This window comes from Phytophthora sojae (assembly GCF_000149755.1).
Source record: "Phytophthora sojae unplaced genomic scaffold PHYSOscaffold_3, whole genome shotgun sequence".
Classification (NCBI taxonomy): Eukaryota; Oomycota; class Peronosporomycetes; order Peronosporales; family Peronosporaceae; genus Phytophthora; species Phytophthora sojae.
The window spans coordinates 10,094,632-10,115,698 of record NW_009258117.1 but is presented as its reverse complement, the minus strand read 5'-3'; the positions used below and the strand labels follow the sequence as shown (position 1 = coordinate 10,115,698).

Genomic DNA, 21,067 nt, shown 5'->3' with positions numbered 1-21,067 from the left:
TGCCTTCAGAGCGGCCGCTAACTAAGGGGCGGTGGTGGTCGTGTATCCGTCGCAGCTCACGAAAGCCGCCGACTGCGACGTCGTCCACACTCGGCAGAATCGGCACACGCTGTCGATGCAACCGACACCACCCGAGCTGCACGAGGCATCGCTGACGATGTTGATGCCGACCTCTGCGTCGCCGGACGAAACAACAAGCGCACATGTTGCATCACCCACCGACGCGTCTGTGACGACCGGAGTCGGAGTTGTAGCAGTCGGCGCAGCGTCCGTCGCCACGGGAGTCACGGGGTCAGTCGCGTTGAAGTCGGTGCAGTTCAGGAACGCAGTCGACTGCTCCGTCTCCTCCACCTTGCAGAACCTGCAGTGGTCGCTGAAGCAGCCAAGGCCGCCGAACAAGCAGTCCGCATCGACTACGGCCGCGACACCAGCAGCTGCGTCGCCCTCAGAGACTTCGCAGGGACCACTGGAGACCGCCAGCGGTGCCATGGTGGGGAAGTCAGCCCCGAGTGAGGTGCAGTTCTCCAAGTGCGAGGACTTGGGCGTGTCGAGGATCTTGCAGTAGCGGCAGTGGTCGCTGTAGCAACCGAGTCCGCCCTCAGCACAGCTGGAATCATCGACGGCTCGAATGCCGACGCTCTGGTCGCCTGCGGAAACTGCGCACGTGATGTCGGAAGCTTCGTACTGAGCCGTGGATGCAGGTATAGCAGTTATGATCATGGCTCCAAGAGCGATAATCTTGATGTAGGTAGGAGAGTACACCATGGTTGTCGAAGATCGGGTAGCGGGTGAAGAAGTTGTAGTAGTTGTTTGGCGCGAATTGAGGAATGGCTTGAACTCTTCGTCCGCTGTTGGTGAAGTAAAGATCCTGGAGCATCCCACCGCTGATAATAGCTGGCAGCATAATGGAATTATCTAGGCTTGAACTTGCTGTTTTCATCATGCGACTCGCGAGTTCCTTGGTCGATTCGAGCAACTCGAGTGGCTGCACAGTGCTCTCGTATATATTTCGACAACTTCAACGTGCTTTGTGCACCAGCACATGTCGCGACACGGTAAAAGGGAAAACCGACATGATATATCGGCGCAGTTTCGTAAAGTCTCGGCGCAAGTTGCCAGATCGCTCCTTATCGTTTCAGCCCCCAGATTAATTTGGGGTACATCTCGTGTGTGGGCTCCTGCGGAAACTGCTGCGTATCGAACGGCGGAACCGTGCACGGTAGCCCGCGATACAGCTGAGAACGTGCTAAAAATATGAAAAATGCTTGAAGATTTCTACGTTTTCACAATGAACTCAACGGGTATTTCCGATAAAGGAGGATTTTCGAGTACAATTTTTTTAGGAATCGATAATTCAGACTCGGGTCAAACAAGTTCTGCATGCTTGTTTTTAGCAACTTAGGAGAGGGATAGCTGGCTCGTAAGCGCCAGCTCCTCCCTTACGAGATAAAAGTGCCTTCCTGGAAGTGGTTACGTACGTACGTGTGGATGAATGATCGGATTCTGGTTGATCTACACTTCCACGGGTGTTGGCGTCTCAGTGGGGGCATCCGTTGGAGCATCAGAGGGGGCTTCGGTAGGAGCATCGGTCGCATCGGTAGGAGCGTCAGTTGGGGCATCGGTAGGCGCATCCGTGGGGGCATCCGTCGGGACGGCGGTCGGGGCCTCGGTGACGACAGTATCCGCCGTGGTGATCACGTTGGTCGAGTACCCGGTAATGGACGTGCAGTCCACGAATGTCGTCGACTGAACCGTGGTCAACACCTTACAGAAGCGGCAAATATCGTCGATGCAACCGGCACCGCCGTTCACGCACGAAGCATCCGTGACGATGTTAATGCCGACCGACGCATCGCCCGACGAGACGACCTTAGTGCATACGGGCTGATCAGCAGGGGCATCAGTGGGGGCGTCCGTGGGCGCATCGGTTGGAGCATCAGTTGGAGCATCGGTCGCGGTGACGGTTGACGCATCCATCGGCGCATCGGTCGGTGCATCCGTGGCAACCGTGCCAAGAATGACGCCGCAGTCCGTGAACGACGCCGACTGACTCGTGTACACAGTGCGGCAGTAGCGGCACACGTCGCTGATGCAGCCAATGCCGCCGGTGGCACAGGAAGTGTCGGTGACGATGGTGATGCCGGCCAAAATGTCTCCTTCTGCTGCTAGCTGCTGGCACGTGCTGCTGGATGCCGGTGCCTCGGTCGGAGGCTCAGTCAGAAGCTCTGCCGGTGCATTGGTCGGTAGCTCTGTCGGGGCATCGGTAGGCGCATCCGTTGGGGCGTCCGCTGTGGGCGCGTCCGTGGGGGCTACAGGAGGAGACTCTGTTGCAGTGAAAGCAGTGGTGCCGGTAATGCTGTTGCAGTCGGTGAACGCTGCCGACTGCACCGTGGTTCTCACTCGGCAGAACCGACACACATCATCGATGCAACCGATGCCACCCGCGCTACATGAGCCATCACCAATGATGTTGATGCCGACTGCTGCGTCACCCTCAGACACCACAAGCAGGCACGAAGCCCCAGTAGCACTTGTCGGTGAATACGCGGCAGCTGCGGGTGGTGCCGGTGCTGTGACGGTGGCAGCCGTAACGATAGTAGATGCATCAAAGTCTGCGCAGTTCGAGAACGACGCCGATGCCGTTGTCTCCTGCGCCTTACAGAACCGACAGTGGTCGTTGAAGCAGCCAAGGCCTCCGTACAAACAGTCCGCGTCGACCACCGCAGCGATGCCCGCAGCAGCGTCACCCTGGGAAATCTCACAGGCCCCGGTGGTGACCACTGGCGGTGCCATGGACGGGAAGTTGGCTCCGAAGGACGAGCAGCTCTCGAACTGCGTCGACTTGGGCGTGTCGATGAGCTTGCAGTAGCGGCAGTGGTCGTTGTAGCAGCCGAGCCCGCCGTTGGCGCAGCCGGGGCCGTCGACGACGCGGATGCCGTTGCTTTTAAGATCGTCGGAAATCTCACACGTGGTCGCAGTGGTGCCATCCTGGGCCGCTGATAGGGGCAACGCAGCGAAGCTCAGTGCGCTAAGAGCGACAGCTTTGATGTAGGCACGGGTGGGAGCGCTGCGAGAGTACACCATGGTTGTTGGAAGGTTGGGGTAGCCGAAGCTGGGAGTGGTGGTTGGTTGGATGCTGTGTGTCTGGCCGACGAAGCGAGTTGAAAAATGACTTTCTGACCGAAGTGGAGAGATAACCATTGTCAAGAGCGACCGCTTTGGCTACTGGTTGCTACATCCCACTTGGTAAACGGTAACAAACGTATTGATCTACCTTCAACACATATATTTGGTATTCCTTGTCGATGCAGTTCAATCCCGGAGAAGCTTCGCGGACTTCTGCTCAATTTGCAGTGGCTATTGATATCAGCGACGTTGGCCAACACCGTACTTCACACGGGAAAAGAGTGGGTTTCTGTTTATAGACGAAAAAAAATAACACCAAAGGTGCGATGAAACCATTGAGGCGGACAAGCATTCATACCAATCAAACAATGGTAAACGAGCTGTAAATAGTCTCACCGAAAAAGGCATATGAACATTTTAACAGATTGAATTGTACGGTATGCGTAATTGATCACAGACAATATACAGATAAAAACGAGTTAAGCTTCAGGACGTGCAACGGGGCGCAATTGATCGGTATGTGCAGCAAAAAAACTTACTGGATCGTAATTTACAGCCCTCCCAGGAATTATAGTTATCTCGTAAAATTTTGAGCTTCAGTTCTCTTTTGTAATGTCAGTATTGCCAATAAAAATAGGCAACGCTGGCTCACTTAGGCTGGATTACCTATGTAAATTAGTCGATATAATTGCAAACAAAATACCGATGGATACTCCCAAGAAATTAAATTAGAGGACTGTAGTTCTATCACGACAACTACTTGGAGTATCCACCGGCCCTTTTTACCCATAATTTGTTTTAGGGAAAATTCCGTTCTGGCTACACAAAATTGAGAAATACGAATTATTTAAAATAGGGGGGAAGTGGGGAAAGGTGATACAACATGAATTTGTGCCAAGTGCATTTGGCCATCGATAGCAGGCAGCCCGCGAATGTCATACGCGTGGCTGATAGGCATCACCCTCTGCTAATAGTTATACAGCCTCGGTGAGGTCGCCCTCAATGTCGCTTGAGCGACACTGCCCACGCTGCATGAAGCATCGCCGACGGTATGGGTGGTTTACTTCCCACGTCGCCACTGGAGGCAACAATCTTGCGAATCAATGCCGTGTCGAATGATGCTGAACCTGGGAAGTGTGTGCCCTCGGCACAAAAAAATAAATCCTTGTATCACCTTTTGCACAAACTGTCATTTTAAGTCACCTTCACTACTGTTGTTGAATCATGTTAGCCCTAATTTCGATTGAAGTGGTGAGCTGTTACCCAAAACGTTTAAGGTGATCGGTCACAAAAATCTTGATATATCTGCAGTCATACTGACTGGGGTGAGATCCTTTCGGCACGAAGTCGGAGCCGGAGACCTATGGCTCGAACCTCAGAATCTGACCGTTGCTGCAGTGTCATATCCACTGCAGCAACTAGGGTTCGCACAAATACTTACTTTATAGCTAGCATTAGTGTTTGCAAACCGTTTGTTTAGTGAGTCTCAACATGTTTATGGAGTTAGACAGTTTTAACTATTCATCGTGAAGGCTTTAACTAATTGAAACTCTTTCCACTTGTCGTAAGATGATTTGTTCGCGAAGCTCTTCTTCTTTACACCAACCATGATCTCCTCAAACTACGAAGCACAAGATTACTCGGGCTACACCGCGGTGCCGCACCCTACTGCCGTGGTTTAACCCTCGGTCGCTTCCTCTCCACTATTCCTTGTAGGCGCTGATCTATTAGCGCCTCTGTTGCATCTGTGTGCGTGTTAGACCACTCAAGCATACATCGCGACACTAGTGTGTCGATATGTATTTTTTTTGCCTGAATTGCCTCTGGTTCGAGGTCGTGCGTCAGCTCTTCCTCCGTTACTGTCAAGGTCAGGCTGCTTGCTGCAGCGTTCCCCGACTTGCTCAAGAGTGTCCATGGCGCGACTCGCACTTTGTCCGCGGTACGTCTGCACTTGAGAAACCACATTTGTAGTCGTCTTGCTTTTGGTGACGCTCGAGTTTTAAGTACTCGCAGGGTCAGCTCGTTGTCCCCAGCGACATGGATGCCTCTGAGTCCGCGTGTGTCTGCAGCGCTGAGCAGATGATAAAGGGCGACAAAAGCAGCAATATTGTGAGTGCATGATGACGATGGGAGTGAGAAACTTGTTCCCCACAGGCTTCCACTTAGTAGGCCATGACGGGTTAGTTCGGCACGCGCCCCTGCATGTGGAATTCCTTTGTATCCATGAAAGAAGCCCACCACATGCCACCGCGTGCACGGGGCACTGCGACGCTTCTTTGAGCAGTTCACCGTGAATGTATGGCGAGACTTGCCACTCCGCATACGTGTCCGGCGTCAGCAGAGCGACTTGTCGATAAGTCCGTCGTAGTTTCGACTTGTGCTGCGCTAGCATGAGTGCATTGCCGAGGTTTTGGCCTGGCTTGGGGTGCAGTGCCGTTATTCTTAATCACCAGAGTAGGACGATCGTTGCGGTGACTTCCGCCTTCCAGTACATGTCAGCGACAGCACCAAGCACTTCGACTGCCGCTGGACACAGATGCTTCCCTGTTTTCGCGTGCCTCTCTACGTACGCTCTTAGATTCTCGGGTGGCAGCTTCAGCTCCAGTGAGAAAATTTCTGAGCCGGTACCAATATCCGCGCCTCCATGCGCTGTCCTCCAGCCCCCAAGAAAATTGTTCCAAATGGACTGCGCTACTGGGCAGTTCCAGAAGATGTGCGACGGTGTGCTGTTGTCTCCAGTACATTCGTCGTGCGGGCACTTTCTGGATTTCGTGTTGTCATTCCACCCGCCGCAACGATGAAGCTTGAGTCGATGTAGAGCTTGTTGATCATAGGTTGACGTCCTCACAATGTGTCGGATGCTGTCCCAGGTTAGTCTTTGCAGGGCGCTTCCCACTTCTGGGTTCTCCGATAAAAGCTTCTGCTGCGCTCTTGTGACTGCGGATCTCCCGATTCCAGCTCGTTTGGCTGATATTTTAGTTTTGTACTGTTTAGTTGTTTGCGCCCATCGTCGGTGTCCAGCCCCCGTCGGAGACAGCCTGGTCAACCACTTATGGGGCGTACACCATGTTCGCTGGGAGGAACCACCTATTGCTTTCGCCACCGCACTCTCCAGTACTTCACATCCTGGCTCAATGGGCACTTGTTCTCCCTTTGCGCACTGCGTCTGCATTACCACCGCCGGTAATAGCGTAAGCTCAAAATTAACCTTGGCCTTGGCATCGTGCTGAATGAACATCCTGTGTGGTGCCGGCTGCTCTGTAAGTAGTTTCGGGTAGGAAGAGAGGAGTTGGAGCGCTAGTTCACGGAACTGAGTGGCCTGGTCTGGTGCGACGCCATCGGGTAGCCGTACTTGGGAGAACTCCACTGCACCATCCCTGTCTTCACCCACGGAGATACCGCTATATCTCTTACAGTTGTGTTCGCGTCCGCTATTTGATTGGACACCTTGCTCGCTCTCCTGTTTCCCCTCGATAAAATGCATAAGTCGTACACTCTGGTGTCTAGCAGGCCGTCAACAACGAACGCTCCATGCTCTCGCTCCAGCAGTAGTTCCAGCCTGCGCACTGGGCCCTCTAGTAACGACATCATATTGTATTCGAGTCCACCGTTGCGCCACTGGGTACGCACACCATTGCAAAGTCTGCATTGACTTCGAATGTTCTCCCTCGCAAGCTGTATAGATTCGGAAGTGGATGAGGTACATGCGTATCGGAACCATTTTTCGCCAGTACCGAGAATTGCCTCTTCCAACTGGTAGGAGGGGATAGCATCAGGTTTGGGCACTATGAAGCTAGGAGCATTTTCCCCATGTATCGCTCGGAGAATGTCACCCGCGCGCTTAGACCTGGCGTCAGTTGTCAGAGCCCACGACTCCATAGTTTTAGCGCTTAGCGCAAGAAGGTCGGTATGCAGGTTAGGCATGGAACACCCCCTTCATGTGGCGACAGCTCAGCAGTCTGGCTGGTCATCCACCCTCGAATTATTCCGTTAGGTACCGCGAACGAGCTCTTCCACACGAAATTTTTTAGTCTTGCCGTCGCTTCCTTGAACAGGTCCTGTGTAGACCAAGCGTGTCGCGCGACGAACGTAAGCTTCGGTAAGATAATCGCTTTCGCCAACTCAGCTCGCTGGAAGACCGAATTAGTTTTAGTTGTAGTCAATGCTAACCGAGTCGTGAGGCTTTTGAGCGCTTTGTTCCATGCAGTCTGCACACTTCCAGCACAATCTGCCAAGTGTCCTAAGTATCTAGTCTCCTTCTCTGTCGGAATTGGAAATCCTTCGCTTGGATCGTCCTCCTCTCCACCTCCAAGAGGAAAAGCCTCTGATTTCCCGATATTTACCGGAAGCCCTGAGAAATGCGAGAAACGTTCGACTACCTCCAACACTACATGCTGCTTACTCGAATCCTCGATGTAGACTGCGGTGTCATCTGCATAACCGGCTACCTTCAAATTCGTGATTCCATCGGCTCCCGTCAGAGAAATTCCGTCGAAGTCTGGGCACTCCACCACCATGTCATACATGATATCTATCGTGATAATGAAAAGAATCGGGGCTAACGGACATCCTTGTCGTATCCCGCTTGTAGCTTGAACTGGCTTCGATGGGAAACCATTAGCGAGAAATTGTGCTGTCGTGTTGTAGTGTAATTTCTTGATCATCGTCATCATCTGCGGTGGGCAGCCTTTCGCCTCCAGCACTGCAAACATGAAGTCCCGATCGATTGAGTCATAAGCCTTCTCAAAATCCAGCAATAGCGCCTGTGCTCTCCGCCGATCGCTTCGTGAGGATTCCGCTTTCTTCGCAGCCTCCAGCAGGTCAACAGCCGTGTGCATTATACGGCCTGTAACAAAACCATTCTGAGTTGGGTGGACCAGGTCTGCTACGCACTTACGCATCCGTTGTGCGTATATTTTCATGAGCACTTTGTAGTCACTATTCAGCAGCGAGATTGGTGGCGGAGGTGCCTGCATGCCTCCGCTCCGTTTGGTTTCTGTGAGTATTTTGAGCCTCCACTTGCTTCAAACGGAGCAGGCAATCGCTCGCAATTGCTATGAATATGGAGGTGTTACAATTTCCGGGCCCTTCAATTCTGGTCGGGACAATAGCAGCAACTCGACGCAGCCAAAAAGCAGGCTTCCAGGGACCGAGGAAGTTACAGATGGTTCGCTCGTGCATACCCTTTTACATAATTATCTCAAATACACAACACGTCCTAGTAGGACGATTCTACCATTGCGAGGCTGATACAGACAATCCTCTTTGGAGTGATATCCCGAATAGGGATACCCTCTGATTAGCACTAATAAAGGTTCTAATGGTATACAAATTCAAGTCAAAACATCCTCTAACCTCCGGGTAGTGTTTAGTGATACGAGATTAAGCTTTATCACTATCCAGAGACCGTTAACTATGTAAAGGTCCATTTCGTAAAGCATGCCAGGCAATTTCCACGACCATGAATGGACTCAGATCCTCTGGGTTCACGCGCATATTATCAAGTTTGACATGTTTGTGATTCTGGAACGGCGCTAGACTAGATTTCGCGTTGTAGCAGCCTGTGCAGTACTCCAGTTCCATTTGAATAGTGGATAGCGTATCGACACGCTTAGTGCCATATATTAGTAAATATTATAGCATCCACCACAACAAATACTTTTATATAATGCTTTAACCACGTATCGAGTGCAATACAAGTTCCCAGTACGCATTATCACTACACTGGTACCTTGAAACGACATTGTACCGTCATTGTGGTACAGATTTAGATAGTGATGCCTCTGGATTGTGATAAAAAGTGGTCTCCCGAGGCTATTACTACGGAGAGGATCGTCTGTATTAATAGATTTGGTTATCGCGGCCACAATGTTTTAAACCGATCCCAGATGAATCCGCAGGCAATCCGAGAGAGTCGGCATGGAGGCAGCTGTGATGTGCATCACGAATCAACGTTCACCATTCTAGGCTGATAAAATGTGCAATACCATTTAAGTCGCCGTACATCCGCTCGATTGGCTCCTACACTCGCTCTTCAGTTCGTAGCTAGCAAATTCGGTCGGAGTGTATTCGCTGGGTGCTCTGTATGTCGACATTGAAAACGTAGCGCTTGGTATTGTGGCTTGCAGCGATTTTGGCAAATCAGGGCCTCATATATCCGATATATCGGGTCCGATTTGTTAAAGTGGTCCGATTTGATGGGATCGCCATTCCGATTTGTTAGCAGCTACTCGAATTGCCGCTTTAATGTTGCAATTCTGAGGGGCAGTGATTATCTCAGGTCAGCTGTGGCAAATCCACTACAATCGGGGGTGCATGCACGGCGGCGTGCCTTTTACGGAAGAGTAGTGCCATGGCAACATACACCGCGTCGATTCTTTCAGCTAAGAAAGCAGAACGAACAAGTAAACAACCCGCTCGCTGGGCTGTCACCTAAGCTATCTCTGCACCTACTAGTTAGAGTAGATGGACATTGAACAGTGTAGAGCATGCTTTATTTGACTTCACTATGTGCTTTGAATGTTCGATACCTATTTCAGACCCCCCCAGCTCCAATTTATATAAATCGGGGTCTGATATAAAGTTGTAAATGAGAGGGCAAAATCCCTGCAAGCCACAATACATGCTAACGTAAGTGCTATAACGTGGTACACCATTTCAAGGTCAAATTGAGAGAAATCGTGATTCAAATTGAGAGCCGCCAAAATCAAAATGATAATCCCTTTCCAATTTGATAAAGCCTCTATCGCCATCTTAGACAGGTCGTTTACGCGCGCGCGCGCAAATCGTTCGATCTCGGTTGCTCTCGGCCATCAACCACCGATCGCGCTCACACACCTCGCTCGCTACAGCCACAGCGCTCATTCCGCTTTTTGCGATGGTCTACGGAAGCTACACACTCGACGAACGCCAGCGTGTCCTCACCGCCGCGAAGAACCACGAAGACTGGGCTCTTGTTGCAAGGCTCAACGACATCGTGTATCTACGACTGCACGCTGGGTAGCTACAGCGCGCAACACAAACGTGTGGACTGCTGTGCCGTCGAAGCGTGGCGGTGCTCGGCACGTCAAGATGACGCCGGAGCGCACCAACTTTCTAGTTGCCCTGCTAGAAAATAATTGTCTGCTAACCTTAAATTACATGATCGATGAGCTAAAAGTTTTCTACGGCGTTGACGTCTCCGTTCATACTGTGCGCAGTGCACTCGACGCAGTCTGCTTCTCCGTCAAGAAAATCTACGCCGAACCAAGCGCAATGAACTCCGATCGGGTCAAGGCTCTACGCCGTGAGTACGTCCTCAAGATCATGAAGGCTCAGTCCAAGCGCAAAAGGATTCTCTACTTCGATGAAACGATTTTCAATTTGTTTTGCTCGAGGACGTGCGGCTGGAGCCGCCGCGGAAGCCGTGCGGTCGTCGTCCGCCCGGGGCTTAAAGGCGGCAATCTCAGCGTCATTGCGTGCATCTCGGCACAAGGGCTGGAAGGAGCTGAGTTTCGGTGGGGAACGAACAACGCGGACGCGATCGACAGCTTCGTGATGACACTGCTCGACAAACTGATGGACAAGGGCGTCTCCATGTTCGACGTCGCCGTTGTGTGCGACAATGCGTCCATCCACACGAACGTCGAGGAGATAACAAGGCGGGCGGAGTACGCGGAGGTGGAGTTCATCAACCTCTCCCCGTACTCCCCCATGTTAAACCCCATTGAAAACGTCTTCTCCGTCTTCAAGTCTGGGGTGAGGGCGTTCCTCGCAGCGAAGCGCGACGAGATCCTACAAGTCCCGCCGAATCAGACGAAAGCAGTACACCGTGCTCACTACCTCCTACGCGCAGCCAAGTACAGTATGTGTGTCAAGGTGACACCGGACTTGTGTGATAGTGAAGCTGCCCACACCTTATCTTTTCACGCCGCTGCATTGGATGAGCACGACATGCTTGTAGATGAAACTAGTAATTTTTAAGGTTATTAGTTTTTTCGAGTATAAGAGGGTAGAGGTTTTATTGTTTTGATTTTGGCCGCTATTGATTTTGACTTCTCTCAATTTGACCTTGAAATGGTGTACCGGTACACATGACAACACCTGATCACGAGCGTACGTCCGACGGACCGGATTCTATACATGATGTATTCGCACTGTGTGAGCAGATCTTCGACTTGTGCGATTCGAAGATCTGTCCTGCCAGAGAAAGGCATGACGATGGGGTCTCCGCATGTCCTTGGTCGTAAGCAATGTCTTCAGATTGAACATTCAAGACCAGCGCGTGGTTGGGGTTCTTGGTAGTGGAGACCGCACTGGTAACACCAAGGAAGAGGACGGCAGCGACTGTGAAGAGGGTCTTGAGCGATCTCATTCTTGGCGATAAGGTTGGTGTTGTTGTCTTGAGCGTAGTTGTAGTTGTAGACCGTCAGACGGAGGGCCAATTTGAAAGTGGGGCCGACTCCAGTTCTTCATCCGGTTGGGTTCTCTTTTCCTACAGCCCTAGTAAACTGGTGGAGCTCAGTAAACTCACTTATCCTTATTATACTTTAGAAAGTCAAGTTCTTGTACTTCATGCATCTATTTCTATCCGAGATTAGAAACTCCGATCGGTATGTCAAACGTTGGTACTTATTCTAAACCACAACAGTTGGCTTGAATGCGAGGGCCGACGAGGCAAATTTGGGAATGGCAATCGATGGACTTCGCGGAAACGAACTGTAAGTCTGGCATAAGTCACTCCACAAAGCCATATGATCACCGTGTGGTTCGTTGTCCTAGGATTTGGCCTGCTTTTCTTTTTACTGGTTACAGTCAAACCTGTTTATATGATCCTCTCTATTTGGGCCATGCCGTTTATTTGATGCAGGCTTTGTCGCTACCAAATATTTCACTTAGTTTTTGTATGATCTCTGTTTATATGCATACAAGGTATATGAGTCACATTTTTGGGGACCAAATTAGGTCTCACCTGTTTATTTGATTCACACCACACACTCTTCAAAGCACCACTGCTCAACACTCGCCATGTCTCCTCGCACCTGTCTGACGCTAGAACAAAAGCTCCAAGTGCACCTAAAGCTCAAGCAGAATCCTGGCATGAACAACCCCATGCTCGCCGAGTGGATCTACGCAACTTTCAAGGCCCGGGTCAGCCGTGCCACACTCGCCCGACTGCGCAACCTGCCTTCTTCCTAATTCAGCCACGTCGACCTGAGTGCGACCAAGCGGCGCCGAGTGAAATTCCCTCAGTTCCCGCTCGAACTGAGGGAATTTTTCTTTCAGAACGAAGCTAAAACGGCGAGGGCGGACGACGTGCTCCTGCTGAAGGCGCATGAGCTGGCGGAGCGCTTAGGCATCGATACCACGCAGCTCCGGCTAAGCAACGGCTGGCTTCAAAGCTTTAAGAAGCGCAATGGGATCCGCTCCCATACGCTACACGGCGAAGGTGGCGCTGTAGAAGCTGATGAAGTGCGAGATGCGAGGCTAGAGCTACAAGAGTTGGTGGCGCAGTTTACACCCGAGAATGTGTTCAACTTCGACGAAACGGCGCTTTTCTATCGCTCAGCGCCTAATCGAACGCTAGCTACGACTATTCGCAAGGGCAAGAAAAAGGAGAAGCAACGTTTGACTTTGGCCTTCTGCTGCAACGCGACTGGCTCCGACAAGCTCGACCCAATAGTCATCGGTACGGCCAAGAACCCGAGGTGCTTTAAAAAGGGAGCGGCGATTAAAGGTAAACCTATATTGTAAAAGTCCTCCAAGAACGCCTGGATGACATCCGTCATTTTTGACGAATGGCTGCACCTCTTCAACATGAGAATGGCGGCCGCTAATCGCAAGGTCCTACTTGTAGTCGACAATGCTTCATGCCACAAGATTCTACGAAACCTGACTCATGTGACTGTTCACTTCCTCCCCCCTAACATGACATCCGCCGTACAGCCGCTGGCTGCAGGTAAATATTTAATCTATATTGTGGTGTAGCCTAAACTAACCAACTCTATTGCGGTGTTTTTTTTATTCAGGTATTATCCGGTCGTTCAAGGCTCGGTACCGAAAGTATTTTGTGCGGTAGTGTTTGGATGCACTTGAAGCTAACATTACACGCAAGCTCAACGTACTGGAAGCTGTCCAATTTTCCATTGATGCTTGGGCGGGTGTGACGCCAACGACAATTACAAATTGCTGGGTCAAGACTCGCATTTTGGGAGGAAAGATGCTAGGAAGGATCCGTGCTGACACGGAATACATTGAGGAGGTATCCAGCAACGAGATGGAGGAGTTAACGGCGATGCTATCCAGGTGGGAGGGCGCTGCTAGCGCTAGTGAGTATCTGGCAGTGGACGAAGACGTTCCTGTGCACGAGCCAAATGTGCTCGTGGACGAAGCGGCAGGAAGTGATGCAGTTTCGCAGGACGAGCAGGAGGAAGAGGAAGAACAGGAACCCGCAGTTCAACCTGCCATTGCTCTGAGACACTGCATGGAGCTGGCTGCATTTCTGCTGCAATGCGGAGAGCAGACTGACAGAGAACGAAGAGCTTTACAGACCGTGACCGCTTTGGTTCGAGAGACTACGGTGAAGGCAAAGCGGCAGCGAACTATGCACGATTTCTTTACGTGCACCACATAATTTTTTTTAACTGAGTCCATTTTATATGAGTCATTGTAGTAGATGGTCACCAACAGGGCCTCATATAAACAGGTTTGACTGTATTATCGGATAATACCTCTTCTTTAAGAACTATCGCAGCTAGATGATATACAAGTCCTCCAGAAGTAGGTCACAGCAATGAAAATCCGTCGTAGGAACAAGGAAAATAAATCACACACGTCGATTCGAGAGGGATGGTTAACGAGTCGAAGTGCTGTGAGATGTCGAGCAACCTGAGACGAAACGTTGGTAGCACAGTTTGGCGCGAGTTCAGGCAATTTGCTACTTACGCGAGAGCAGTCTAAGCTGATGAATTTCCATAAATCAGTGATTTTCACTGAGATTTGACAAAATGATTGTGATAGCTTGAAACTACTGATTCAGTGATTTGGCAAATAGTAATACTACAGTAGTATTTATTCGCTTCTATCGATTACAATATTATTCCGAAGTGTACCGAGAGGCTCTCGTTGGGTAAGGCCCCAGTCGATGTGAAGGAAGCAGACACCACGACGAAGGCCGTAGCCTACTTAACTATGCGTCGACATGTTTCCCCCCTTCACAAACGAGCAGAGTTGCCGCGGTAAGAGACTTGAAAGAACTGAGTACCGATGGGATCCGATATATTAAACTAAGAACATGAACCGAAAACCTTGTGACGCACACAATGTTTGCAGCAGAGATCCGAAATAATAATTGCGATCCAATAAATAATTGAGGTTTGCAATACAAATTTATATTATTGGAGATCAACGATTCCAATACAATACAGTATTGTACCAATTATTGACAATTAATATGAAAAAAGGTTTCACGGGCGCCAAACATAGCAAAGTACGTTATAAAATGATAGTTAGGTCTACATACGCAACGATTAAGGTGCAGTGAAAGCCATAATGGGCAATCAACATCTTTAGAAACCAATATGTACGCAAGTCAGAACATCAATGACGTCCAGATGTAGTGAATCCCGCCGAGAACATCACATCAGGGGGCGGCAGCGGATGGCAATCCACTAGGGACTTGAGCTTTATTTTTTGATATAGTGTGTACGCCTTTTGAGGCAATTGTAGGAGAAAAAGCGAAGTGGGTCCGCGAAGCAGTTGATCATACAAAATGCTTAGTCTGTAACCTCATATCAGGTGCACACACTATGAAGTGTGTCTGTGTGAAGCTTGACTGGTCATGATGCGGTGAACCCATTACCTGTGGCTGGCGTGGGTCACCGCCGCGACATGCTATCGAGCCCTCAACTGCGGTGATACCATGGAATCCACTACACCAGATTAACGATATATAGCAAGATCCAGATATATCTCGCTCACGTATTACTACCGGTAGGTTGTTTAAGCATCCACCATGCAAAGTTTTCTAAAGCAACACCCCAAAAAGTGTTTCTAAACGACTCTGTAATCATATGACGCACAGAAAGTGGTTTATTTCTTCTGTAGAAATGCCTCAAATTGAAGAGCAGTATATTTATATTTTTTTGGTTGGGGTTGGGGTGACCCCCCCCCCCCCCGGAACGCGTGGCCAGCATGATGCTAGCTACGCGCTTCCGGCAGGTGCTCTCGGGCATCTGTACGTCCCTAGCGGGTCTTTCCTTCGCCCCCAAGCCGGCAGCACTAGCGACAACTACACCTCCCACCCTCTTTATGCGCTCTCCTCGCCGCGCGCATCAAACTAACCGTTTTAGGATAGGTTCGTTTAATGTCCAGTCGTTAGGTTCGACCCGCAAGCAGCAGGACACGCTCCCCCAGGACCTCCGGCGCTACGGCATCGACGTTCTCGGCATCCAAGAAACACGCATCTGCACCCTCGACAAGAAACGTATCGGAGACTACACGCTACTCACACTACCAGCCGTACAGGAGCGCCACGGGATCAGCTTTGCCATCTCCCCCCGCGTCCGCCCCTACTTACACTGCTATTGGGCACACTGCGATCGAATCGGCGTCGTTCAGGTCTTACTCCCCCACGCAGGCCCCGTGAACATCGTCACGGCGTATGCTCCCCACAGCGGTCGGCCTCTCGCCGAAGTTGATCGATTCTACGCTGATCTCAGCGACACACTTGACCAACTACCAAGGCGCAACATCGTGTTCGTGACTGGCGACTTCAACGCCAAGCTCGGACAACAGATCAACGGAGAGGCATTCATGGGACCACATGCACGAGGCATACGCAACCGAAACGGCCACGCACTAGCTGACTTCTGTTCTACTCACCTTCTCTTTGCCACTAACACAGGTTTTCAAAAGCGAGCCCGCCACAAAACAACATGGAGTCAGCGCCGGACGAATCACTGTATTTACAACCAGATCGACTATATCCTATGCCCTCAGAACTGCCGACGGCTCTGCATGGACGCACGATCCTGGGGTGGAACGTTGAGGCGTCGGACCACAAGCTCGTCACCGCCGACTTCATCCTGAACGCGGCCACTCACCGTCTCCGCTACAGCACGGTCAAGCCAGATCCAGCACTCAAGTTAGCACGAGATCATCTCATCTACGACGACACAGCACGAGACGACTACACGAACGCGCTTCAGGCAGCGCTTTCACAGCCAACAGCACAAGGCAGCACCGTTCTCCAGCGCTGGACAGACACGCTCGATCGAATCCGAGAAGCAGCCGAGGGGACTATAGGATTCGCAGGTCCTAACCACCGCCACGTACGACATCACGACGATGAACTTCAGCTGCTCTCTGAGGCCCAGCGGGCGCTTCAGCTTCGAATCTACAACGACTGCGCCGCTAACACGATCGAGCTCCGAGCCGCCCGCAACAAGATTCTTCATCAAATCCGAGCGCGATGCCGAGCCATCGCATCTCGCAAACTGGACGAGCGGATTACACGCATCGAAAATCTGAGCGACTCGGCACGAATGTATGCAGCAGTTCGAGACATTAGCCCCCATCGACCCCAACTGCTGTTACTCCACGACCAAGAAGGTAAGTATATCCTGCGGCAACAAACTACTAACAAGATGATCACCGATCACTTCCGAACGCTGTTTTATGACCCGGGGCGGCCACATCCTGTTCCGGATCGTGAACCGCGATCTCTAACCCGTCCTGTTACAGCAACAGAAGTCGAAGCGGCCTTTCGGCGCCTCAACATCGGACGCGCCGCTGGGCCAGATGGGCTCCCAGCAGAACTTCTTAAGTACGGGGCTTCAGTCCTCGCGCCTCTCTTCGCAGACCTCGTCAACTGCAGCTTCGAGCAAGGCACCCCCCTCGCACTCGGTGAAGGAACACTCGTGTGCCTGCCCAAGCCCAACAAGCCTCGAGGTGTATGTTCCAGTCTCCGCCCCATCGTGCTGTTAGGCAGCATTCGCAAGGCCTTATCTCTCGTCGTACTCGCACGGATATCCGCTGCGGTGGATCCCCCAATCAAAGCGGATTCCGCAAACACAGAAGCACTGCTGACGCCGTGTGGGCGCACAAATGGCTCTGTGCCCGCGTGCAACGCTATCGTGAAACCATACATGTCCTCGGCATCGACCTCTCGCGCGCGTTCGACACAATCGACCGCGTCAAGCTTGTAGAAGTACTCCAGACATTCTTACACGACGACGAGGTCCGATTGATCAAGGTTTTGCTCGCCGACATCAAGCTCTCTCTGCGCTCCGGGTCCAAGGCACAACACAGCTTCGATAGCAACATCGGAACGCCGCAGGGCGATGCGCTTTCACCAGTCCTGTTCGTCATCTACCTGGAAGCTGCATTATGCGACCTCGCATCCCACCTCCGAGTGAATCGGACCCTACTTGACCAAATGATCGTCTATGCTGATGATGCAGACTTTGTCTGCCGCGATACCGAGCTGGTCCAGCGAATCCAAGCCGAAGCACCAGCAGTGTTCGCACGCTGGTCCCTCCAGATGAATGCAACCAAGACAGAACTAACCATGATTCAGCGATGTACAGGCTCGTCGGGCTACTCCCGACACGCTCGGGCGACAGAAGAGGCGTGGCGCTCCACACAGAAGCTTGGCAGTCTACTCGGCGACTCAGAAGATCTGACACGACGCAAAATACTCGCAGCAGGCGCGCTACGTCGGCTCTGGACAATATGGATCCGGTCCCAGTACGTCAGTGACGCCACCAGAGTCCGGCTGTATAACTGCTATGTGCTTCCTGTTCTGCTGTACAACAGCGGAACGTGGGCACTGACGCCGTCCGAGCTGAGCGGGCTCGAAAGCTTCCACCGCCGACAACTACGTAGCGTACTAAACATTCGCTACCCTCAGCGAATCTCTAACGCCACGCTCTACGAAATCTGTCAGGAACGCCCGCTCCGCCACAGAATCACAGCAGCACGATGGCGTCTGTTCGGCCACATCCTGCGCCGGCCCGAAATCCTAGCGTACACCCAGATGGCCGCCTACTTCGACTCGTCGTCCAAGGGAACCTGGCGTGGACGCCCACGCACGACCCTACCGACTGTGCTCGATGCGGACCTTATCTCGAGCGGATACGCCTATCGCCTCGAGACCCGCCGTGACCTGGACCAACTTCGGCTGCTTGCACAAGAGAAACCTAAATGGAAAGCCCTCGAGAGGGCAATTGTCGCCGCACTGCCGGCGAAGAAGGACCCGACGTATGCGGACACCACCTTATGCCGTCGACTAGCAAAGCTGAGCCTAGCGACAGCATAGTGTGGCAACGCGAAAACGTAATATATTACATTACATTATATTATATTTATATTGCGGCAATTTTTATTATTTCTCCTTGCTGAATTGTAATTGGCATTCCGCAAGGCTCTACTTTATCACTTTTATAGGGCTGGGCACTTGGCTTCACAAAACCTTGGTCTATTAAAGATAACATATTTCATCTGAAGCTACTATCGATCCATGAAAACCAATACGTTGTGCAGATGACAATTTTATTTTAGTGAATGCACCATCTCCTGGGTCCGTTGAGCTTATATGCGTTGCTCTATTGCGAAAAAAAGCTGGGTTTCGGCGGAGGTGGCAGATGCAAAACAATTGTGGAGAAGCTTGGACCCTTGAATTTCGTAGTGAATCCTCTTCTCTGCTGCTCGGGACTGTGCAGTAATCCCAATTTGGGACTGGTCAGCTCGACCCAGCCAAAAGGGAAGCTGCCGAGGAATCTGCAGAATCTGCAGCACAATTACTAGCAACGTGCACCGAATTGCAACGACAACGAACGGAAATCTCTTGGTTGGCAAGTCTCCTTTTCCTTTTTGTACTGCATCAGCCAAATCGGATCAAATAACTCGTGCATGTTCGCATTAATACCAACTAAGCCTTACTGAACTTGCTTGTGGAAGCTCGCTTGTATGCCTTGTAGGCAATTGTCTCCGCCTACGCCGAGGGGCAGTCGACGAACGCCGCAGACTGGTCCGTCGTCCTGACCTTGCAGAAGCGGCACACGCCGTCAATGCAGCCCACGCCGCCACTCGCACACGATGCGTCCGTGAAGATGTTGATGCCGACAGCAGCGTCTCCGTCCGACACGACCTGAGTGCACACTGCGTCAGAGGTCGGAGGGGCGGCGGTGGTTGCTGCCGGTGCCTCAGTCGGAGCATCCGTCGGGGCATCAGTCGGAGCATCCGTGGGAGCGTCGGTAGGAGCATCGGTAGGGGCTTCGGTAGGCGCATCGGTAGGCGCATCCGTGGGGGCATCCGTCGGGACGGCGGTCGGGGCCTCGGTGACGACAGTATCCGCCGTGGTGATCACGTTGGTCGAGTACCCGGTGACGGACGTGCAGTCCACGAACGCCGTCGACTGGATCGTGGTCAGCACCTTACAGAAGCGGCACACGTCGTCAATACAGCCGACACCACCGCTCGCACACGAAGCATCCGTGACGATGTTAATGCCGACCGATGCATCGCCCGAGGAGACGACCTTCGTGCACGCAGGCTGGTCGGCTGGGGCAGCAGTGGGGGCGTCCGTGGGCGCATCAGTTGGAGCATCGGTCGCGGTGACGGTTGGCGCATCCGTCGGCGCGTCGGTCGGTGCGTCGGTGGTGGCTACCGTGCCGAGAACGACGCCGCAGTCCGTGAACGCCGCCGACTGACTCGTGTACACGAGGCGGCAGTAGCGGCACACGTCGCTGATGCATCCGATGCCGCCGGTGGCGCAGGACGTGTCGGTGACGATGGTGATGCCGGCCAAGATGTCGCCCTCAGCCGCCGCTTGCTGGCACGTGCTGCCGGTGGCCGGTGCCTCGGTCGGGAGCTCTGTCGGAGCGTCGGTAGGGGCGTCCGTCGGAGCCTCAGTAGGTGCATCTATCGAGGCATCAGCAGTAGGAGCGTCTGTAGGCGCATCGGTAGGAGCCTCCGTCGCCGTGACAGTGGTGGCGCCGGCAATGGCACCGCAGTCGGTGAACGCTGCCGACTGCACCGTGGTTCTCACTCGGCAGAACCGACACACATCATCGATACAGCCGACACCGCCGGCACTGCACGACGCATCGCCGACAATGTTGATGCCGACCGCTGCGTCGCCTTCGGAAACTACGAGCGTGCACGAACCACCGGCAGTAGTGGTGGTGGTGGTGGTCGTCGGTGCATCCGTAGTAGACGCCGAGGCATCAGTGGCAATGACGATCGGTGCATCCGTGGCAGCCGCAGTCGGTGCCGGGGTCGTGATCGTGCCGACCGTGACGAGGGTGGCCGCGTTGAAGTCTGCGCAGCCCAGGAAGGCCGTCGACTGCGGCGTCTCCTGTACCTTGCAGAACCGGCAGTGGTCGCTGAAGCAACCGAGGCCTCCGTACAAGCAGTCCGCATCGACCACCGCAGCGATGCCCACTGCAGCGTCACCTCCCGAGATCTCGCAGGGCCCAGTGGTGACCACCAGCGGCGCCATGGACGGGAAGTTGGCCCCAAAGGACGAGCAGCTCTCGAACTGCGTCGACTTGGGCGTGTCGATGAGCTTGCAGTAGCGGCAGTGGTCGTTGTAGCAGCCGAGTCCGCCGTTGGCGCAGCCGGCGTCGTCGACAACGCGGACACCGAAGCTCTTGTCACCTTCGGAGACTTCGCACACGGTAGACGTCGCATCTTGGGCCGTCGAAAGGGACAGTGAAGCCAAGCTGAGTGCACAGAGAGCGACGGCCTTGACGTAGGCACGGGTGGAAGTGCTGCGAGAGTACACCATGGTTGTGGGGGGGGGGGGTAGGTTGGGGTAGCCGGAGCTGGAAGGGGAGGTTGCTGTGTGAAGCAAGTTGTGGAATGAGTGGAGAGCCTCACGACCGAATCGGGGTCACCACAACCAGCAGCTTTGAGCGGCAGTCTTGGAGACTTCACAAGTCGTTTGTTGCATTATCGA

At 52.6% G+C, this 21,067-nt stretch overlaps 6 protein-coding genes across 6 annotated transcripts; 2 read left to right on the top strand and 4 right to left on the bottom strand.

The window, feature by feature from the left end:
• Positions 1–21: 21 nt before the first annotated feature.
• Positions 22–3,084, bottom strand: PHYSODRAFT_495673 (hypothetical protein; the record flags this gene model as incomplete). Its single annotated transcript, XM_009526977.1, has 3 exons — positions 22–227; positions 398–413; positions 1,519–3,084. 3 exons carry the CDS (start codon positions 3,082–3,084, stop codon positions 22–24), a joined length of 1,788 nt encoding a protein of 595 aa, XP_009525272.1.
• A 1,911-nt stretch (positions 3,085–4,995) lies between these two features.
• On the bottom strand, positions 4,996–5,241 carry PHYSODRAFT_407086 (hypothetical protein; the record flags this gene model as incomplete). Its single annotated transcript, XM_009526976.1, has 1 exon — positions 4,996–5,241. A coding segment is annotated over one exon (246 nt), but the record flags the coding sequence as incomplete, so codon positions are not given.
• Positions 5,242–7,928: 2,687 nt separating this feature from the next.
• On the bottom strand, positions 7,929–8,102 carry PHYSODRAFT_494199 (hypothetical protein; the record flags this gene model as incomplete). The annotated part of the gene is made up of 1 exon (XM_009526975.1): positions 7,929–8,102. A coding segment is annotated over one exon (174 nt), but the record flags the coding sequence as incomplete, so codon positions are not given.
• A 2,278-nt stretch (positions 8,103–10,380) lies between these two features.
• PHYSODRAFT_314137 (hypothetical protein) lies at positions 10,381–11,088 on the top strand (the record flags this gene model as incomplete). The annotated part of the gene is made up of 1 exon (XM_009526974.1): positions 10,381–11,088. The coding sequence occupies one exon, from the start codon at positions 10,381–10,383 to the stop codon at positions 11,086–11,088; it is 708 nt and encodes a 235-aa protein (XP_009525269.1).
• A 6,559-nt stretch (positions 11,089–17,647) lies between these two features.
• On the top strand, positions 17,648–18,424 carry PHYSODRAFT_489784 (hypothetical protein; the record flags this gene model as incomplete). Its single annotated transcript, XM_009526973.1, has 2 exons — positions 17,648–17,992; positions 18,053–18,424. 2 exons carry the CDS (start codon positions 17,648–17,650, stop codon positions 18,422–18,424), a joined length of 717 nt encoding a protein of 238 aa, XP_009525268.1.
• A 675-nt stretch (positions 18,425–19,099) lies between these two features.
• Positions 19,100–20,896, bottom strand: PHYSODRAFT_493230 (hypothetical protein; the record flags this gene model as incomplete). Its single annotated transcript, XM_009526972.1, has 1 exon — positions 19,100–20,896. The coding sequence occupies one exon, from the start codon at positions 20,894–20,896 to the stop codon at positions 19,100–19,102; it is 1,797 nt and encodes a 598-aa protein (XP_009525267.1).
• Positions 20,897–21,067: the final 171 nt, after the last annotated feature.